The 22919-nt window shown below is 35.4% G+C and overlaps 1 protein-coding gene across 2 annotated transcripts in view; it reads right to left on the bottom strand.

The window, feature by feature from the left end:
* Positions 1–22919, bottom strand: part of SHOC1 (shortage in chiasmata 1) — a 77706-nt gene that overhangs the window by 6000 nt on the left and 48787 nt on the right. For both annotated transcript variants that reach the window (XM_087869479.1, XM_087869480.1), the window contains exons 17-24: positions 22487–22559; positions 18144–18213; positions 16426–16604; positions 14857–14974; positions 14105–14216; positions 9534–9655; positions 5271–5364; positions 718–849 (exon numbers count right to left, since the gene is read on the bottom strand). In XM_087869479.1, the coding sequence (XP_087725605.1) occupies positions 718–849; positions 5271–5364; positions 9534–9655; positions 14105–14216; positions 14857–14974; positions 16426–16604; positions 18144–18213; positions 22487–22559 (900 nt within the window). The remainder of the gene's footprint in view (positions 1–717; positions 850–5270; positions 5365–9533; positions 9656–14104; positions 14217–14856; positions 14975–16425; positions 16605–18143; positions 18214–22486; positions 22560–22919) is intronic.

Here is a 22919-nt window from a genome sequence, read left to right as displayed (position 1 = left end):
GAGATAACTAATGTTATCATTTCTTGGTATCCTTCCACAGATGTTTTATTCATTTACAAACACATATAAATATTAATTTCCCCTTGTTTTACACAAGTGGTAGATTACAAGCTCTATGCTGCAACTTCATTTTTCATGTAATATATCTTAAAGATCATTCCATGTTAGTATGTAAAAAGCTTCATTATTCCTTTTTTATGTTTTCATGATTTGAATATATAAAAAAAATAAAGGTAACAGAGATACTCGGTTGGTATGAGAACTTGGAAATATTTATGCTTAAACAAAAGGAATTTCTAAAAATTTACTATTCAGTCTTACAAATATTTTACGATTCTACTTTCAGCTTCAATTATGTAACTGGCAAAATGGAATGGTGGAATTTTGCTAGTCTCATATTTACTACTCTTAAATGTTTAAATTTAGGAACTAGAAAACAGTTATGTTTTGAAAATATTAGGCACTGAAGTCATTATATCACCCTATAATACACTTGATTGATAGTTCATTATAAAAGATCTCATTAAAGTACTTCTGTGAAGTTGAAAAATACACGATTCTGGAAAATGATCTAAATAAATGTTGTACATTATGTTTACTGCTATATATGCTCATGCAAACATTATAGGACAAAAATATGCTACCAAAAAGAGAACTCAAGTACATGTATTTATATTTGCTTTGCAAATATCTAATTTACATATTTAGGAAATGAACCTTAGATGGTGAAACGTCAAGCCAAGATTTATCCAACCATTCATGAGGATCTCTCTTCGAGGTCATTAAATTGTGATCAGCAATTTGCCGAATTATCAGTGCAGCCTCTTCCACTCCTGGGGCAATTATAAGCTAAAATATATTTTTTATATGTTAGATTATAGAAAATTTTAGGAAGCAAAATATATCATTCAAGAATTATTTGTAATTAGAAGAAAAAACCCCCAGCAGATTTTAATCTTTGAATACAATTTTAGATATAATTTATTAAAATGTCTATGTGAAATCCAGCATATTTTATTTGTGAGGATAAGCAATTTTCTTTCCTTCTTTAAATATGATATCCTTATAGTTTTCCAATTTTTGGAGCTAAATTTCTTCACTTCCATTTTGTATTTATTAATAAATTTATTTGCAATTTGGATGTCAATAATGTTTAATATTTTGGTTTTTTCCAAATTAATAGTTCTCAAAAATAAGAATTTAAGGGGAGACTGGGTGGCTCTGTCGGTTAGGCGTTTGCCTTTGGCTCAGGTCATGATCCCGGGATCCTGGGATCGAATTGGGGATTGGGCTCCCTGATCCATGGGGAGCCTGCTTTTCCCTCTCCCTCTGCCTGCTGCTCCCCTTGCTTGTGCTAACGCACTCTCTCTGTCAAATAAATAAATACAATCTTTTTAAAAAAGTAAGAATTTAAAAAACATAGTGTAAGATTTTTCAAAACAACATTTAAAGATAAAGGATATTTACAGATGAATTTGACTGTATTCAAAAAGAAAAAAGTTGGGTTTTTTAAAGATTTTATTTATTTATTTGACAGAGAGAGAGCACCAGCAGGGTGAGGGAGAAGGAGAAGGGAGCCCACTGCGGGGCTTTATCCCAGGACCCTGGGATCATGACCTGAGCTGAAGGCAGACGCTTAACCAACTGAGCCATCCAGACACCTGCAAAAAGAAAAAAAGTTTTAATTTAGAATATTTTGGGAATTGTTCATACCATATTGGCTTATGTGTGTGTTAAACTTAACTCTAAAAAAAGTTTCTTAGTATCTCCTACTTCCTGTCACTTGTGTTTTCCTCCATGCCCTTCTCTCTTTCGAAATGCCAGGCTTTTTCTTCTGCTTTCAGTTCTATTTTTATCTTCTTCATCTTTTAGATTCAGTTGAAGGAAATATAGTCCATGGGTTAGCAGGGTTTTTTTTTTTTTTAAAGATATATTTATGTATTTTAGAGAGAGAAGGGGGTGGGGAAGAGGCAGAGGGAGAGGGAGAGGGAGTCCTAAGCAGACTCCGTGCTAAGTGAGGAGCCCGACGGGGGGGGGGGGGGTTCAATCTCAAGACCCTGAGATCAGGAGTGGAGCCCAAACCAAGAGTCAGTGGTGCAACCAACTGCACCACCCAGGCACCCCAGTCCATGGGTTAGCAGTTTAATGTGAATAGGGAACACTGCCTTAAACAATCATATCTTAGAAATATAAACATCCTGTCCTGTAGTGAAAATTCAAGAAACAAAGACTGTACAAACCTCATAAATAATTATGACAATTTTTTTCTCTCACAGGGTAACAAATGCAAACCTATTAGTACATACCTGGGGAGTACATGTATTCTAAAGAAAGATTTTCTTTAAATTATATTAAATATGCACAAATTTCTTTCTTTCTTTCTTTCTTTCTTTCTTTCTTTCTTTCTTTCTTTCTTTCTTTCTTTTTTTTTTTTTTGAGAGAGAGCAAGCACTGTGGGGGGAGGGGCAGAGTGAGAGGGAAAGAGAGAATCTTAAGCAGGCTCCATCCCCAGTGGAGTGGGGAGCCTGACTAGGGCTCAACTCAGACTCAATCTGACGACCCTGAGATCATGACCTGAGCTGAAATCAAGTCAGTTGCTTAACTGACTGAGTCACCCAGGCACCCCAAATATGTATAGAGTGCACAGAAATAACAGTTTGATTCCAAATTAGTTTTATTGCAGTTTTGGATGTTTTAAGAAGATCTGACACTTCTATTTAAATATAAAAAGGCAAAATTTTATGGTGATGGTAATGAATATTACCTTAATTTATCAGGACAAGGATTCTGGAGCTCATGGCTAGACTATGGGAGATTCAGGAACCTCCTAACATTATTTTCAAAATTTTGCATATATGTTTATCTATGCATTTTTCTGCAAAAGGAGTTCATAAAAAATTTATAGAACTTTTTTTGACATTAGAATAAAATATAGCATAATGCTACTAGCAGTATTTTCTTTTAGTTTAAGAAAATGTACTTAAACTTCCTAATGCTTCCTTTATGGCTAGACTCTTCAGATGCCTGAAAAAAATTTTTTTAAATCCATACAGGCCCAAAGCCTTATTACTAAAAATGGTAAAGTAAAGCAAAAATATACTCTAAAATAATATGAGTCTAGGGAACCTCCTTTAAGGTGGTAATGTCATCAAGTCAGAAGAATAGGAGGCTTGAGTACTGGTGACATATTGATAACAGAGCAAATTGGTATTTGTTTCTCAAATTCTATGGAAAAACTGACCTACTTTTAAGATTATTATGTATAACTTGAAAAGCTTTTGGAATAGTTTGATCCAGGTGGGAGCAGACTTTTGTTTGGAATGGATTATGCCTGGGCATACTTCCTGTGTCATCCCTAAATGCCTTCTTTGGAACATGTCCTCTATGGGCCGTATCACTGTACCTGAATATAGAATTGCTCACTGGTATCATATAACCCATGTATAGAGGAGTAAAATGATTCTTTGAAGTATATTTTGCATTTAACTGCTTACCATTACCTGAAAAGAGGCTGGTTAAGTGGTGAAACCATGCTTGAATGGGTAAAGGGAAAAAACTTATATTTGCCATTCATTGATAACTTTCCTAAGAATTTTATTTCAATGTTTAATATGTATCACAGGCTCAAAGTGATCAGGATTCTACTTCAAATAGATCATTTGTTAATTTTCTTAACAGGTTGTGCTTTGATTTAATTCTATTCAGTAGATGTTTGTTGAACATTTTTACTGTGTACAAAGCACTGTGCTGGATGCTATACATTTTTTCAAAGAAAAAGGGTCTGCTTCTTACCCTCCAGGGGGGAAGGTATATGAATGACTATGTCATGCTACAATAAAGGTATGAAGTGCTCTTGGGAGAATGGGAGGAGAGGTTTATCCTGAGAGAGCATACTTGGGGCACATTTCTTAAAGGAGATAGTGTTTGAGTGGGGCAACAAAAGAGAACTCTAAAGGCTAGCAGTAAGAGGAAGAGGGAGACAGGCTGGGATGACATGTTTGTGCATGGGCTGAACTGTGATAGTGTGAACATATTCAGGAAACGGTGAGTAGAATGATGCTAAAAGAAGAATTACTAGCGGCCAAATCATGAAGTTTGAATCCAGCTGAGTTTGATCTCTATTTTGAACCAAGTAGGAAGCTACGGAAGGTCTTTTGAGCAAGAAAATTCAGTTTAACAACACGTATTTATCAAGAGCCTACTACATACTTGGTACTGTGCTGGGTGCCAGGAATATGAAGACAAACATGTTTCCTTTCTTTCAGGGGCTTAGAGTTCAGGAAGTGAAATGTTCAGAGCTGTATTTCAGAAATGTAATTGATGTCAATGTATATGATGCATCAAAGGAGGATGACTAGAAATAAGTAGATTAGTCAGAAGTTTCTTTAAAACTCCAAAAGAGAGGTGAAGGCCTGAATTTGGGAAAAAGCAGTGGGAGGAGAATGGAGAGACGTATACTGTAGACACTGCAGCTACTGATTAGGTTACAGTAGGAATCCCATAAACTAAGTGTGGGGAGGATGAGAAGTTGTGTTTTGGACATGCAGAGTTTGAGGCACCTGTGGGATATTCATGTGGAGATTCCCAGTACAATGCTAGAATATCGGTGCAGATCTTAAGAAAAGCCAGGAAAATTTTAAGGATTGTACTCAGAAATGAAAGCTAAATTTGTGGGAATTCTGAATTTATTAAGGAAAGAGTACAGTGGTAACAGAAGAGGACTGAGCCCTGAATTTGGGGGCATGTCTAAATTTCATAGTGGGACATGGAAAAAAGAACCAAGAAAGGACACTGGTTAGAGATCACTACAGCAGATAAAAAGAGTATATGTTCCTTAAGTGAACATTTTTCATCAATGGGTATTTACTTTTATTCATATCCTGCCAAGAGGTAATTAAGAGATAAAATATGACTATAAATTTATAAAAGGCGTTTAATTTTTCTTAAAATTTATTTATTTATTTGAGAGAGAGAGCACAAGCAGGGGGAGCAGGAGAGGGAGAGGGAGAAGCAGACTTCATCCCAGGACCCCCCAGATCATGACCGGAGCCAAAGGCAGATGTTCAATCAACAGAGACACCCAGGTGCCCCAAGGCACCCTTCTTTTAGAACAGAAGTTTAAGTGGAAAGAATATTTATTAATTTGAAAACTGTACTTTAAAGGCTTTTAAGCATTTTTTAGTTTACTAATTTAATGTTTCTTTGCAGTGGGCACCTGAGTTTAATTTTGCTTAATGAAAAATACAAACAAACATTTAAGAAAAGAATACCTTTATATCCAGTTCTTCTGATTTTAGCCCAAATGTTACCAAAGCTGCATAAATCAATGCTAGATGATGAAGTGTTTTTTCTGTAAGATGGTACCTAAAAAAAAATTATATTACTATACTTGTACTCATTTGATACCTATTAGAAGATCATTTCATTTTCCACATTTCATGTTATGAGAATAATCTGGCTAAGATAAAGCTGTGTGACAGACTCAGAACTCTTTTAAGAAGATGGTCCCCCCCCTCCATTCTTTAACAATCCAGTTGCATCTAGGGGATGCTGAGAGTGTGTTTGAGGGGAGAGCCCTTACCGGCTCCAGGGATGGCTATCTGACTGACACCAACTAAAATACTCTATACCCCTGGCCAAAGTAACAGGTTCAGATATGAACATGTGACCAGAGCTAGGATAACTAGAATCCTCCCTGGGTCTTTTTCTTGAACTGTTAGAAAAAACACTTCTTAAAAAATAATCATTACGTGATGTGATAGAGCTGTTAGCTAATATATATTGCAATATATAAATATATCAAATCAGCATGTTGTAGACTTTAAACTTACACAATCTGGTATGTCAATTATATCTCAATTAAAAGAACGCATTTCCCCCCCTATGGCTATTAAGGAGATCAGATGTGAGTCTTGAGCTATGGGTAGATATTTCTACTGCCTTTATCCACATTAAGTACCCTAAGCCCCCAAAAGGAAATTTATTGGCTCATATTAGTAGGAAGTCCAGGAGAAGACATTATTAGATCCAGGGACTCAAACTATGTCATTGAGACAAGGGCTCTCTTAATTTCTTGGCTCTCCTTTCTCTTGCTAGTTTTTTTCTCAGGCAAGCTTTTTCCATAAGAGTGGCTGACAAGAGCGGTTTACTGTGCCTAAACTGTTTGTACAAACAATGTGGTTTCTGCTGAACACCTGCTTTTTTTCTTGGGAGTCTAGAATTTTGATATGTGCTAGGCAGAGGGTGCCTATATGACCAGTCCTTAGTGAAAGCCCTGGGCATTGAGTCTCTAGAGAGTTTCCCTGGTACACAACATTTTACAACATTTACAACTCTTTCCTGTGGAAATTAAGCACATTCTGTGTGATTCTACTAGGAGGAGATTCCTGGAAGCTTCCTTCTAGCTTCCTCTGGATTTTGTTCCATGTACTTTTTCCCTTTGCTGATTTTGCTTGGTAAGCATTTACTATAATAAATCATAGTCATGATTACAAGTACATGCCGAGTCCAGTGAATCCTCTTATCAAATCATCAAACTTGGGGGTAGTCTTAGGGATTCCTTTTTTTTTTTTTTTTAAAGATTTTATTTATTTATGTGACAGAGAGACAGCCAGCGAGAGAGGGAACACAGCAGGGGGAGTGGGAGAGGAAGAAGCAGGCTCCTAGCAGAGGACCCCGATGGGGGACTCGATCCCGGTACGCCGGGATCACGCCCTGAGCCGAAGGCAGACGCTTTAACGACTGCGCTACTCAGGCGCCCCAGTCTTAGGGATTCCTAATACATTTTCTTAAACAGGAACTAATGGCATGAACTACTGAGGTAATTCAAGCAATTTTATTTTGTATGTTGAATTTTCCTCATTTGGTCAGTTGATTAAGATACTTCTTAAATGTTTCATACATCTAAAAATATAGAACTGAGATACCTAGAAGTCTGAAAATAACTACGTTTTATAATAACATCTTATTGTGAATAAATAACTTCATATCCTGAACATAAAATTATCTCAGACTATTACATAATTGGGGTTTTTTTCCCATGAAAATCTGGGTAAAAATAAGTTTGAATCCCGTCTTTTTTGCTGTATTTCAATTACACCTCTGGAACATAGGTGAATAGCAATCTAAAAACAACTTAAATTTTTTTCCAAAACAGTTTCATCTATAGGATACTTCCAAGATCTTGATAAAGCTTAAATGCTGTACAAGCAAGTTCCAAGCTTAAAATGCTATACAGCCTTTACTAATATTCAAAATGAAGATTTCAGACCTAAATTATTATTTTTATTTTTCAATTTTGGTAGAAAGGAAAAACAAAGTTATATGACTTGCTAGAGGTTGTTGTTAATAGAAAAAGAAATAACCAAGCTGTTTGGACTCTTAAATTTTAACTTATACTTATCCCCACATAATAATAATTGTATACAAAGAGCTTGGTACAGTAGGTAAACAAAAATGGAATCAAAGTGGAAAGTCATCACATATTCAATGTCAAATAAGGAAAGATCTCTATACCTTCTCTAATAACTAAATAATGTATTTTTAAAGATTTTATTTATTTGAGAGAGAGAGAGAGCATGAGCGGGAGGAGGGTCAGAGGGAGAAGTAGACTCCATGCTGAGTAGGGAGCCCGATACAGGGCTCAATCCCAGGACCTCAGGATGGTGACCTGAGCCAAAGGAAGCCAAACTAACCAGACTAAATAATATTTTAAAAACTTCTACTATAAGTGATGTGATACTGTAGAGATTTAAAAAAAAAAAAAGGAGACTAGTTTGCAATTTAGTGGGAAAGATTCATTCACTTGATCAAGGAATATTTACCAAGCATCTATCATATGAAACAATATGCAGTGCCATGGGGCAAGTACTCCAAAATGATAATACAAAGCAAAATGTGATAAATATCAAAGATGAGGAAAAGATAGCAAGCTAAGGAGTGCAAAGGATGGAGAGGTCACAATTAACTATTTGTGTGCATGAGATGGGGGTATTAAGGAAAGATAGAATAGAAAAAGTGATATTTGGGGGCAGGTTTTGAAAAATAGTCACAATTTCACCAGATCAGTTGTTGGAAATAGAGAATACTGTAGAAAGAGAGAAATGTATCAGCAAAAGTAGAAGTGGGAAAGTAAGGACCATGTTTGTGAACCAATGAGCAATCCTTCTGGCTGAAATGGAAAACAGTGAAAATTAAGCCTGAAAATATAGGTCAGGATTATATTCTGAAGACTTTGAATATTAGGGTGAATAGTATGTATGTATACAGTAGATAATAGGGAAGTCAGTGAAGGCTTTTTATCAGAGTGAAACAGTGAAAGCCTGGTTTTGGGAATATTAATTGAATGTATGAAAGATTATGGAGGGTAACATGGAGAGCCATGAGGTGGGAAAACAGTTGGTAGCCTATTTTAACAGTCCACATAAGATCTGAACTAAGATGTTGGTAATACATGGAGAGAGGGGATAGATTAAAGAGGCTAGTGGTTACATCCATAAGATATGTTTTCTAATTTTGGTGACTAAAAGAAAGGCAATGGTCATAAATAGCCAAAGGGCAGAAAAGAGAAGACACTGTTTTGGAGGAGACAGAGAATATAATGAATTCACCCTGGAAAATGTTAAGTTTGAGAGCCTATAAAATATCAGGGTGGAAATATGTAATAGAAAATTAGAAATACATGTCAGGAATTTCAAAGAGAGACTGAAGCTGCAGATATAAATATAAAATTATAGGTAGAAAGATGCTGATCGAAGCGATGGCAGTGGGTAAGGTTTCTAATGGATTGAATAGAAGAAAGAGAATTCAGATGTATCTGGAGACTGGGACAAGGAAGAAGAGGTAAAGACAAAGAAAGAGTAGTAGAGAGAAGATCAAAACTGTGAAGTGTCATGGGACTGAAGAGCTTCAAGTAAGGAAGCACTGATAACGTCTTCAATACTTCAGAGCAGAGAAAGATAAAAATACTTTTGGAGGTGGAAGTGATCCTGAGAGAAAGATTAGTACAGGCGTAGGAAGAAAAGTCAGACTGCAGAGAATTAAAAAAGGAGGTGGAAGCTGTGGGTTCATAAAATTTTGAGATGAAGGAAAGAAGGGGCATTTAATGATAACTTGAGCCAGTATGTTGGCATGGATTTTTGGTAATTTTTAAGTTAAGCACATCAAGGAAACAAAGAATTGCAAGGTGCTACTTAGTTGGTAAATTTAATGAGCTTTTAGAGAGAAATGATATAAGAATGGCATCTTTTAACAGACAATTCCAGAACTAAAAAGTAATAAAAAGTGAAACACATAAAGCAGCGACTCTTAGTGAACTAGAGGAGATTGATTTGCACAGAATGTCCAGCAGAAATACGTCATCTCCAAAATTCTGATTTGTTTTCCTATGGGCATGATTCCACCTCGAAGATCCCTGACTCAAAGCAAACTAGATGAGCAAATGGAAAATTTGCATAGCTACTTTTATTCAAGGAAGAGGACCAAATAACTTAAGAAATATAAACGTGACTTTGGATGAAGAAATGTTTACTTACTCTGAGTTTAATGTTTTTTTGGTATATAAGATTATCCAACAGTAGCTGTATTGGAATGATAATGCCATCAGTCTCATAATGATATTGTCTGATGCCTTCTCACAATTCAATTCTTCTAGGTCCTACCAGAAAATAAATACAATAAAAAGATTCACTAGGTTGAATAGTTGTTATGAAATTATTAACATATTTCAATATTCTATTTTATATATATCATATATATATGATATATATCAACTTGAGAAGAGTTATGGGTATGGGCTTCCATTTTGTGGAAAAATTAAAATCGCACTGGAAGTAGTAGGGGAAAAGCTATAGTAGATGTCAATCAGCAAATGATAGCTTCAGCAAGGAAGGCTCATGAATCTCCCAAAGTCCTAGATATGAAGAAAGCAGCCTATATACTGCCCCTATTTGGGCAAAGTCCTTTGTAGACAGGGATTTGGCTACTCATAAAATATGTTTAAAAACTCATGGGATAATCTGCGCTGAATGCTTATTTAAGGAAGATGATAAAGAAGCCATCATGGACTTCAGGTCTAGGATCCTCTTTTTCCTTTAATGCAATTAATTTTTTTTTCAAAGTTACATTTTATTTTATTTTATTTTATTTTATTTTAGAGAAAAAGCATGCACAAGTGGGGTTGGCTGGGGCAGAGGGAGAGGGAAACAGAGAATCTTAGAGAATCTTAAGCAGGCTGCACGGAGCTCAACTTGGGTCTACAATTAATTTTTGATAGAATGAATGATTCAGGAAGTGTCTTACTCTAACAAGTTATGTAACTATGAATTAAAATTAAAAGTTTCCCAAATGGTATTTCTCCCTAAATAATTGTTTTTTTTTAAAAAAAAAAACTTTAGGGGTGTCTGGGTGGCTTAGCCAGTTAAGCATCTGCCCTTGGCTTAGGTCATGATCCCAGGGTCCTGGGATAGGGCTCCACATCGGGATCCCTGCTCAGCCGGGCACCTGCTTCTCCCTCTCCCTCTGCCACTTCCCCTGCTTGTGCTCTCTCTCTCAAATAAATAAAAAAAAATCTTTTTAAAAAGCTTTAAATATGTAAGACATGGTAGCTCTTAAGAAACCTTTAAACAGAGCTTTGTTTTTCCATTATATAATTCTTAGATTGCTAACATTTGCTCATGATCAGACTTCTACTTTACCATACTTGCCACGAATTTATATTCCATACCATCAAACTTGGTTTCTGCTTCCCACTTCCACCCTGCTGAATTAATTTCATTGTAATTTGTACTCCAATCAAGCAAACATATCAGGGAGATTCAGTCAAGAATTTGTACGTCTTAAACAGGCCAATTAATTACGAAGAAATTGAGTCAGTGATAAACAACCTTCCAAATAACAAAACTCCAGGCCCGGACGGTTTTCCTGGGGAATTCTACCAAACATTCAAAGAAGAAATAATAACCTATTCTCCTAAAGCTATTTCAAAAAATAGAAACAGAAGGAAAGCTACCAAACTCATTCTATGAGGCCAATATTACCTTGATCCCCAAACCAGGCAAAGACCCCCTCAAAAAGGAGAATTACAGACCGATTTCCCTAATGAATATGGACGCCAAAATCCTCAACAAGATACTTGCTAATAGAATCCAACAGTACATTAAAAGGATTATCCATCACGATCAAGTGGGATTCATACCTGGGATGCAAGCGTGGTTCAATATTCGCAAATCAATCAGCGTGATACATCATATCAACAAGAAAAGACTCAGGAACCATATGATCCTCTCAATCGATGCCGAAAAAGCATTTGACAAAATACAGCATCCTTTCCTGATTAAAACCCTTCAGAGTGTAGGAATAGAAGGTACATTTCTCAATCTCATAAAAGCCATCTATGAAAAGCCTACTGCAAATATTATTCTCAATGGGGAAAAGCTGGAAGCCTTTCCCTTAAGATCAGGAACTCGACAAGGATGCCCACTCTCGCCACTATTATTCAACATAGTACTAGAAGTCCTTGCAACAGCAATCAGACGACAAAAAGGGATCAAAGGTATTCAAATTGGCAAAGAAGAAGTCAAAATGTCTCTCTTTGCAGATGACATGATACTCTATATGGAAAACCCAAAAGAATCCACTCCCAAACTATTAGAAGTTATAGAGCAATTCAGTAACGTGGCGGGATACAAAATCAATGCTCAGAAATCAGTTGCATTTCTATACACGAATAACGAGACCGAAGAAAGAGAAATTAGGGAATCCATCCCATTTACAATAGCACCAAAAACCATACGTTACCTTGGAATTAACTTAACCAGAGACGTAAAGGACCTATATTCTAGAAACTATAAATCACTCTTGAAAGACATTGAGGAAGACATAAAAAGATGGAAAGATATTCCATGCTCATGGATCGGAAGAATTAACATAGTTAAAATGTCCATGCTACCCAGAGCAATCTACACTTTCAATGCTATCCCGATCAAAATACCGAGGACATTTTTCAAAGAACTGGAACAAACAGTCCTTAAATTTGTATGGAAACAGAAAAGGCCCCGAATCTCCAAGGAACTGTTGAAAAGGAAAAACAAAGCTGGGGGCATCACAATGCCGGATTTCGAGCTGTACTACAAAGCTGTGATCACAAAGACAGCATGGTACTGGCACAAAAACAGACACATAGACCAATGGAACAGAATAGAGAGCCCAGAAATGGACCCTCGGCTCTTTGGGCAACTAATATTTGATAGAGCAGGAAAAAACATCCGGTGGGAAAAAGACAGTCTCTTCAATAAATGGTGCTGGGAAAATTGGACAGCTACATGCAAAAGAATGAAACTTGACCACTATCTCACACCATACACAAAAATAAACTCCAAATGGATGAAAGACCTCGATGTGAGACAGGAATCCATCAAAATTCTAGAGGAGAACATAGGCAACAACCTCTACGACATCGGCCAAAGCAACCTTTTTCATGACACATCCCCAAAGGCAAGAGAAACAAAAGATAAAATGAATTTATGGGACTTCATCAAGATTAAAAGTTTCTGCACATCCAAGGAAACAGTCAGAAAAACTAAGAGGCAGCCCACGGAATGGGAGAAGATATTTGCAAATGACACTACAGATAAAGGACTGGTATCCAAGATCTACAAAGAACTTCTCAAACTCAATACACGAGAAACAAATAAACAAATCAAAAAATGGGCAGAAGATATGAACAGACACTTTTCCAATGAAGACATACAAATGGCTAACAGACACATGAAAAAATGTTCAAAATCATTAGCCATCAAGGAAATTCAAATCAAAACCACACTGAGATACCACCTTACGCCAGTTAGAATGGCAAAAATAGACAAGGCAAGAAACAACAATTGTTGGAGAGGATGTGGAGAAAGGGGATCCCTCCTACATTGTTGGTGGGAATGCAAGTTGGTACAGCCACTCTGGAAAACAGTGTGGAGGTCCCTTAAAAAGTTAAAAATTGAACTACCCTATGATCCAGCCATTGCACTACTGGGTATTTACCCCAAAGATACAGACGTAGTGAAGAGAAGGGCCATATGCACCCCAATGTTCATAGCAGCAATGTCCACAATAGCTAAATCGTGGAAGGAGCCGAGATGCCCTTCAACAGATGACTGGATTAAGAAGTTGTGGTCCATATATACGATGGAATATTACTCAGCTATCAGAAAGAACGAGTTCTCAACATTTGCTACAACATGGACAGCACTGGAGGAGATAATGCTAAGTGAAATAAGTCAAGCAGAGAAAGACAACTATCATATGATTTCTCTCATCTATGGAACATAAGAACTAGGATGATCGGTAGGGGAAGAAAGGGATAAAGAAAGGGGGGGTAATTAGAAGGGGGAATGAAACATGAGAGACTATGGACTATGAGAAACAAACTGAGGACTTCAGAGGGGAGGGGGGTGGGGGAATGGGATAGACCGGTGATGGGTAGTAAGGAGGGCACATATTGCATGGTGCACTGGGTGTTATACACAACTAATGAATCATCGAGCCTTACATCGGAAACCGGGGATGTACTGTATGGTGACTAACATAATATAATAAAAAATCAATAAAAAAAAAAAACCCGAAAAAAAAAAAAAGAATTTGTACATCTTAAACCCAAACTATAGGGATTTTTTAAAGAGAATTTTTCTTTCTTCTTTTTTTTAAACCGGCTTACTTATAGGCACTCCTCACTTACCTTAGAGGAAATCCCATATTACTTATCATGGATTAATATACTACCACCTTTTAAGAAACATAGTGGCTAGGATTTGATTTTTAAGGTTTTCAACACTAATTATTCTATAAATATATTTTAAAATAGGTCAATATATAACATTAAAGATTCCATATTTGCTTTGTCTCCTTAAAGTATGTTAAAAATTACAAGGCCTTAAAGAAGCTTGGTAATAGTCATTTTCCATAGTGATAATTTTAATACTTGTCCATTTGCAAAGTTTTGGAAGAAAACACTAATGGATTATAGTTAAGCTCTCTATAGTCAAGCTAATAATAAATTACACAATTATATATATTGTACTCTATTTACTTTGTATTTTTTACTGTATAATTTTACCTGCAAAATTATGGCAGTGTGTTCATCAATTGTCACCACTACATAACACTCTGTACCTCCAAAGAGTTTCAGCGACTCACTGCAGCATCTCTCCACTAGTGTGATATTATACCTATAAAATACCATATTTTTGGGTGACATAATGAAATGGCTAAGAAAAATTCTTTAAGAAAAGCTGTATTGTCCTCTTGCATATTAAATTATTTGAACTACTGTGCTTTTTCTTTCATACATCAATTTATTCTACTTTGTAAATTTGAGGAATGAAATAATGATTTATTCAGTATATATGACAAATTAGTTGAGATGTGCATTGCCTTAGGTATTTCATTTAGAACTTCACAGTCCTATTTCCCATGCAATATTTAAAGCCCTCTAAATAAGAACACTCATTCTCAATATTATCAATGACCCAAAGATATGACCATAAAACTCACAGGAAAAAAAAGACACATTAAGTGTTCATATTTGCTGGTAACGAAAGAAATGAAATTAAGATATAAATTTAGACAATAATGAAATATTTTTTCTTCACAAGATTGACATATATTGCCAGAAAAGATAATATTCAGTAATTATGATGGTGTACTATAGGGAGAGAAGTGTAACTTGACATAAACTCTCTGGAAAACTACTTCTATGTGATATAATTTCATGCTTCAATAAGAGAGAAATATGCCACATATATAGCACAATGTTTTTCCATTTAGGATATATATACCTTTGCTAAAGTTATGAAATCGATAACTTACTTGGATTCTAGCAACTGAAGTATTTCTGGAGTATTAAGAAGTCCTTCAGATGCAAAAAACACATATGGAACCTGAATTTCCAAAAGAAATCCACCAAAACTATCCAGCAGGTTGCTTCCTGAATAAGAGAAAGTTTATAAATATTTCTCCTTTTTCTCATCCTTCAGGTCTTTCTCTTTTTTACTAAACATGAGAATAGCAAGTGTATGTTCAAGGAGCAGTACAAAAATAAAACATATTCATTGTAAAAAATCATAAATCAGAATACAGAAAGGTCTGAAGAATAAAATAAAAACCATATGTTATCCTACCACCTAAAAATAGAACAGCATTAACAGAACTTACTAAAACTACCATATGATTCGTTAACAGGAAAATAATAAATACCTCAATAGATAAATGGACAAAGAACATTAATAGGCAACTTACAAAAGAATGGCTATACAAGATCAATTCACAGCTGAAAGATATGGATAATCAAAGACATTATCTGTAATATAGCTATAAAATATTTCATGCCTATAATTCTGTCAAAGACTTAAAAGAATAATAATACCTACTCACAGTAAAGATATTGGGGAAAGTATTCTCTTATACTTTCTGCACAAATATGAATTGAGATAGCATTTCTGGAAGGATATTTGGCAATATATAAATGTGTGTATACCTTTGACCCAGCAACTCACTTTATTTCTTAGAACAAGTATATAAAAATAAATAAGATTTATGAGCTACTATAAATCTTACACTATAATAGTGGAAAATTGAGAGATTGTGAATGCTCCAAATAAGGAACTGGCTGAATCAATTAAGTTCATCTTTGAAAGAATGGAAGAAGCCTCTACATATAAACTGGGATACTTATCTTTTATCTTTTTGGGGGCCCTTATTTAATCAACTTAACATTTACTTCTATATATCAAAAATTCCAAAGTAATCATTATGGTGACTATATTTTTAGAATTGAATTGGAATATCTCAGAATTCAAACTTCCCACTCAGACTTGAGGTGGATAGAAAATAACTTATGGCAAGTATTGAAAGGGATGCATTGGGACTTAAAGTGTACAGGGTTTTTAATTTAATAATGTGAGAATTCACAACCTGAGTCATGTGAAGTGTTGCTGAGAAATACAAAGAAACCAAATGATATACAAAGTGGTTTTAGACTCTTTTCAAAGTGTTTGTGTAAAAATTTTTTTTGCACACTCAGTTTTCTGAATCAGTCAATATACTACGACAGAATTTTCCCCTAAAATTCAATAAAAATACTATTGCATAGAAGTATCAGGTGAAGATTAGATATAATGGTAATAAATTGTGCTATTATAAGTAAAATTTAGAAGGTAAAGGGATGAAGACAAATATAACTGTAAAGTTTACTTTTCAAATGAGGACTATGAAGTAAGGGGTAAAGAACTGGCCCAAGGTCACATGGAGTGCTGAGGTTAGAGCTTGAACTCAAGTCCTTAAATGCCATTGCTCATTCTTTTTCCACAGATAAGAAGTAGAAAACAGACAATTTCCATTCTATCACCACAACAGAAGGATTTTAGTTTAAATCCTTACTCTTTAAAACTGTGTCTGGAAGAATCACTTTGAAGACCTTGTGAGGAATGTTCAACTTCTCGCAGTGTTTAGTCCAACAAGAGTTTTCTACAAAATTGTATTCCACCACAAATGAGAAGTTACTCCAGGGAAAATCTGATCCAATATATTGATTATGTACAACCACACAGGAACTTGTACTGAAGACAAAACAAAGCCAAGAAAATGGAATTATATTTGCATCATTAATTATTTGGAGGGCCAAAAGAGTACTGTTTTTGGCTATTGTATTCTTCTCTAGTCTGTGCCTGCTTATCTTGGAAAGGCACTGGTGTATTTTCTGTTGATTTGTTTTCCAATTGTGCTAATTCCTTTTTATCTTTCTTTTTGATGGTCATACACTAAAAAAAAATTTTTTTAAAGATTTTTAAAAAAGATTTTATTTATTTATTCGAGAGAGAGAGAGAGAGCCAGCCCAAGGCGGGGGGGGGGGGGCAGAGGGAGAAGCAGACTCCGCACTGAGCAGGGAGCCCTACGATGATGATGATGATGACGACGACGACGATGATGATGACGATGATGATGTGGGGCTTGATCCCAGGACCCTGGGATCATGACCTGAGCCACAGGCAGACGTTTGACTGAGCCACCCAGGTGTCCCTTTTAAGATTTTATTTTTAAGTAATCTCTACATCCAATGTGGGGCTCAAACTCATGACCCCGAGATCAAGAGTTGTGTGCTCTTCCAACGGAGCCAGCCAGGTGCCCCTATGGTCATACATTTTTTTAAAAGAACAGGATCTGTGGACTACTTCACATTCTGAAATGCAAGGGGCCCTAATTTTATTAACTGAGTCCTATCAATAACAGAAAAGTCACTGTGAGAATTCATTTTCTTACACATGTGAGGTTTCATCTTTGAGGATCTACATAATAGAATATTATCTGACAATTTTGAAATGATTTTTCTTTTTCTCAATGAGCTTCATAGGTGATTTAGCAACAACAAAAAACATGGATACTTAAATATCATGTTTATCTTTCCTATCTTCAAATTCCATATAATAGCACTCATTGTAATGAAAATTCTCTACTGCTGCTTTCTGTCTAGAGCAATCTAGATAGATAATAGACATAAGTTAAATGCTTTTATGGGCTTCTATTTGATTTACAACTTCTCTTTTTATTATCTGGATCCCAGTATTAGAAATAGAAATTTCTACATAAAATAAGGCACAATTAAAACATTTTTAGACAAGTCAACACTAATTTTATTATTAGCACGCTCTCACTAAAAGAATTTCTAAAGGATGTACTTCAGGAAGAAGGAGAACTTGAAAGAGAGGAAGAAGATATAAGAAAAAATGCTGAGCAAAAAAAACCCCTGAAACTGGTATAAACAAGGGTAGATCTAAATGGGTACTTCCTGTACTAACAGTGACACTGATAATGATAAGTTGGGAATATTAAAGCAAGATTGAACTAAAATTCTGGACAACAATATTATATAATACATAAGGCAATGACCTGAGCTCAAATATTCTAATGTAAAACACTTTTCAGGACAAGGAGAGATACACTGATTCATTTCAGGTTTTATTAAACCTTTTTTTTTTTAAATTTTAACTTAACTTTTTTTTTTTATTAAACCTTCTAAAAAGTTAAATTCCAGGAGAAATTGCGCTTTTCCTGTGGAACTGGTATGCTTATTCCCCACAGGTGAAGAAATACATTTTTACCCATTTAAAACACGTTCAGGTTCCAGAAAATCTTTCCTTTTGTTTGAATGTAAGACAGTCAATGTTAAACCTGTTGGGAAAAAAAGAGTAATACAAAAAAGTGTTTTTCAGTGTTTTGTTCATATATAATTTTTAGGTGTTCATATATTTCACTACCATAAAAATGAATTAAAGATCTGTGAACAAGGAAACTGCTTAAAATACAATTTGCTGGATTATTTTTCTGTCTGTGGGTATCAGAAAATTTGAAGCATGGGCAATATTTCTGGTGTGTGTATATGTTTTGTATATATAAGCATGGAAATTCTGAATTTATTATGTAAAATAATAAAATGTATCAAAATCTTAATTTTAAAGTAGCCAAATTAAACACTCATCAATTCTGTGCATTTAATTTTACTTTGCTAAAAATCATGGTTGATTTCACCTTTTTTCTCTAGTCAAAAATTTAAGTACATAACTAAATCACAAGAGACTACATTTTGATGTCTTTTTTCCTTTCTATTGGCTGTATGAGAAGCAGAAGACCCACCATCTGCTCCTTAGATTCACTTCTGCCTAATTATAATTTAAGTTTCTTATGTTACTGATTTTTTAACAAAATACAATAAATTTCAAAAAATTCTGTAGCCACACATACAGTTTATTTTTGGTAGACATCATTGGTTTAAGAATAGCTAATTCTAGTTAAAATAAATTTTACACTTTATTGGTGTATTTTTGTCAGTTGTAAAGTTGACAAAAGCATAATGTGATAATGACAGAGTAATGCTCAATAATTTCATGTTTACTTGGCTTGATATGACAATAGTTTTGGTAGCAGTAAGAAGAGGATGAGTAGTATTTCTCTTTTGTATATATATTTATAAGGTCATATTATTAGTATTATTTTATTTTATTTTTTAAAGATTTTATTTATTTATTTGACAGAGAGACAGCGAGCGAGAGAGGGAACACAAGCAGGGGGAGTGGGAGAGGAAGAAGCAGGCTCCCAGTGGAGGAGCCTGATGTGGGGCTCCATCCCAGAACTCCAGGATCACGTCCTGAGCCAAAGGCAGATGCTTAACGACTGAGCCACCCAGGCACCCCTATTATTAGTATTATTTTAAAAGATTTTATTTTTAAGCAATCTCTACACCCAACGTGGGGCTCAAATTCAAAATGCTGAGATCAAGAGTTGCATGGTCCATAAACTGAGCCCCCCAGGCACTTCAGGCTCATACTATTTAAAACCTAATCTCTAGCTGATTTGTCTTAGCTGTAAGCTCAAAGCAGATTACTGACTAAGTGCATTACTAGATCTTGTAAGCACAGAGAAGATAAAACCATATTTCTACTTTCTAACACTAGACAGAAAAAGAAAAAGACCTCATTCCTAGACACAGAGGAGAGCTGCTTGTTAGAAAGATGGGAAAAACATTTTTTCAGCTTAGAGAGTCAAATTTATTTTTGTGTCAGTAAACCTTGTTGAAATAAAATAGTAGAGTAGTGATGACATAATCCCAAAAGCCAAAAGAAATAGAATGTTCAGCATGAAGCCTACATAAGAAAGTGATATATACAGTAATAATTTGTCCTTGTGTCTTAATTACATCAAAGGAAAAGGTGCCCCATTAAGTAGGTTTAAGTATTCTTCTCTGTGGGGCAGGAATATTTCCTCAGTCTCTTCACAAAAGTATTACTTCAGTTACCCAAATCCCTTTGTTTCACAATGCTACATTGCTCAGCACTTTTCTAATTAAAAAAAAAAAAATGTTTTCAGTTACCCTGATTCCAGACAGGTGTAGCAAGTTCAGCCTCATGATTGTTAACTACTATTTTAACATTTTGGTACCAGCAAAATCTTGTGAATTTAGTGGATAAGACCTCATCTTCCCAGGACAAGAAAACTGGATGAAATAATAAAATCTAAGTTTGCAAATCTGGACTCTAGACACATGATAATGTCTAGAAATAGCACCTTATAAAGTTCTGCTTGAAAGTCTTCCATTCTCACATTACTATAATTAATTAATTTTGCTAAGCAGACATTTGCAATATTTGTATACAGTTCAGTTCAATCTTTTTCACTAGTCTCAGTCTACTAGGTATATAGAGAGGTATTCATTACTGCAATTATTCAATTTGTTTTTATTAAGTTCCTTCTATATTCCAGACATTTTTGTGGGTGTTGGGAATTCAAATTAGGGCATGGTCCTTATCCTCCAGAAGCTGACATGCTAGTGAGGGAAAGAGGCAAGAGACTCAGTTGTTATAGCCTAGGATGGTAAGTAGTGCCTTAGAAGTATGCACATAATACACTGAGAGCACAAGGGAAAGCATTTAAATCAAAGCTTCCTGAGCAAATGTTTTAACTAATTTTTAAAGGATGTGTAGCAGTTAGCTGCTAAAGAAGGGAGAGGAGTGCTACTATAGCAGGAACAGGAGGCATAAAGGCATAGGAAATAGGAAAGGCATAAAGGCAAAGGAGATAGGAAACAGCATGATAAATAGTCTGGTGGGGTTACAGCAAAGACATCTTTGGAGATGGCCGAAGATACAATTTATGGAGGGAAGAGAAACAGTAAACAATGGGTGACATAGGTTGAGGGTGGTATTTTATTTTTAATACTGGAGGGCTTAATGATTAAGGGAGAGTCATTTGAGAGGAAGATTGGGCGAGGAAATAACTGATGGGAACACACTGATGTGGGAAGAGATGGGATCCAAAGCAGAAGTGAAAAATTGGTTTTCCAAGGGAGGAGGTTCACCTCCTTTATAAAGAGGAGGAAAAGATAAAAGAATAGAAGAAATGAAGGTAAGTTTGTAGATGGCAAGGTCGTAAGATGAAATGTTGTTAAGAGGTATTAAGAGCCCATACAAGGTCAGAGAAGTTAAGTTTGTAGTGGTACTAAACTATCTGATTTTCTCTAATATTGCTCAGGAGCTCAGGTACAGGAACAGATGGGTTAAATGTCTTGATGGATTCAGGGGCGCCTGGGTGGCTCAGTCGTTAAGCGTCTGCCTTCGGCTTAGGGTGTGATCCCGGAGCCCTGGGATCGAGCCCCGCATTGGGCTCCCTGCTCTGCTGGGATCCTGCTTCTTCCTCTCCCACTCCCCCTGCTTGTGTTCCCTCTCTCCCTGGGCTGTCTCTCTCTCTGTCAAATAAATAAATAAAATCTTCAAAAAAAATGTCTTGATGGATTCAGAGCTGAGATTTAAATGGAAGGTACACTAGAAGGACAAGACTGATTAAAGTTATGGGCACATCACCAAGTCTGGAAAGATAAAAATGTGAAAGAAAAAAAAAACAGGAGTTGACTGATTACAGATCTCTAAGTTGCTGAATATCATGGAAGAGATAAGACAGCTGTGGACAGTGAGCACTGTATCAGAGTTTAAAGTCCAGAAGTAGCACAGTTCTGCATTATTACAAGGTCAATGGCATAGCCAAGGAGTGAATATCATTTCTTCTGTGGAAGCAAATGAAACTATAAGGTCAGGGTGTTGAATGAGTCATTCACATTAAAGACACCTAGGATAATGGCAAAACTAGGAGTGAAAAGAATACCACGAACCAGGTGCACAACTGTCCATGGATGATGGGAAATGTTGGGTGGTTACTAGATGATGGCAATATGGAGTGGTAGAGAATGGTGTGGCAATATTGCATAGCCTCAGAGGATAGAGAAATAATGTTTTGGAAAGGATAATGGAAAGCAAGAAATGGCCCTTTCAATCCTATGATATATATATATGGGAGAGAATTATCAGCTTATATATGAAAGGGATACAGGGGAAGCTGTATCATCGTGGAAAGCTGGGTTGGCTTAAGACACGGAGATAAAAAAGGAAAAGAGTTTATATATAAGCAATGGGTTCTATGGCAGAAGGTGGAAAGTGTTGGCAGAGGGGGCAATAGTGGGTAGAAGAGTTGAAGAATAACACTAGAACAAGACAGACCTTGGTTCAAATCCTGATTTCCTCACTGAACTACCTGTGAGGTGTGGCATGTTACAACACCTTTATGAACTTTAGTTTCTTTATTTGGAAAACTGATTTATAGAGTTGTTGTAAGTATATAGAATTAAGCAACTAGGAGGCAATCAATAAAAGGTGTCAATTGATAATAACAATATACACAAAAGTACATTTAATGTACATGTAAGTACATTATAGTATATTTATATTGCAGACTTAAAGTCCAGATTTATTTAAAAACTGGTTAGATTCTACTGAGTTATATACTTTTAAAGAATGTATTTTATGGTATGTTATTATATCTTTATTTTAAAACTTAGATCACTACATTTCTATATGTTCCAAACATCTTATCAAATGAAGCATAACTTAAAACTCCCTACCTTCCATTTTGTTAAGGATTTTAATGAGTAAATGTTTTTCACCATCTGAGTCCATTCTTATTATAATCAGCACCTGATCAAAAATAAGAATTTCATGTATCTCTGAATAATTATTCTTTTTCATAGTTTTGCTACTGTGACAAAATAACAAGCTTGATTGGTTACATACAAAAAGATTACCAAGTAAATATTTGTGCTGTAAAAAATGTCAGTGCTTAAACACAAAGGAATAAATTCTGGTAAGATCAAATATCAATGAGGAAAATATTCTGGAGTGGGGCATTCTTAGCATCCATATACTCCCATATGGGTGACTGTATACATAAATTGTCTCTACCTGCATTGTTAGTGTTAAATGCAACTCAGACAAGTTTGAATTGGTTGGAAAAAAGCAATGATTTGTTGCTATGCTTTCCTAGTTATCGTTATAGCT

This window comes from Ursus americanus, chromosome 18 (assembly GCF_024610735.1).
Source record: "Ursus americanus isolate L20-20 chromosome 18, mUrsAme1.1.p, whole genome shotgun sequence".
NCBI classification, from domain to species: domain Eukaryota; kingdom Metazoa; phylum Chordata; class Mammalia; order Carnivora; family Ursidae; genus Ursus; species Ursus americanus.
Note: the sequence above shows the minus strand (reverse complement) of the source record. Positions and strands in the feature narration are given on the sequence as shown.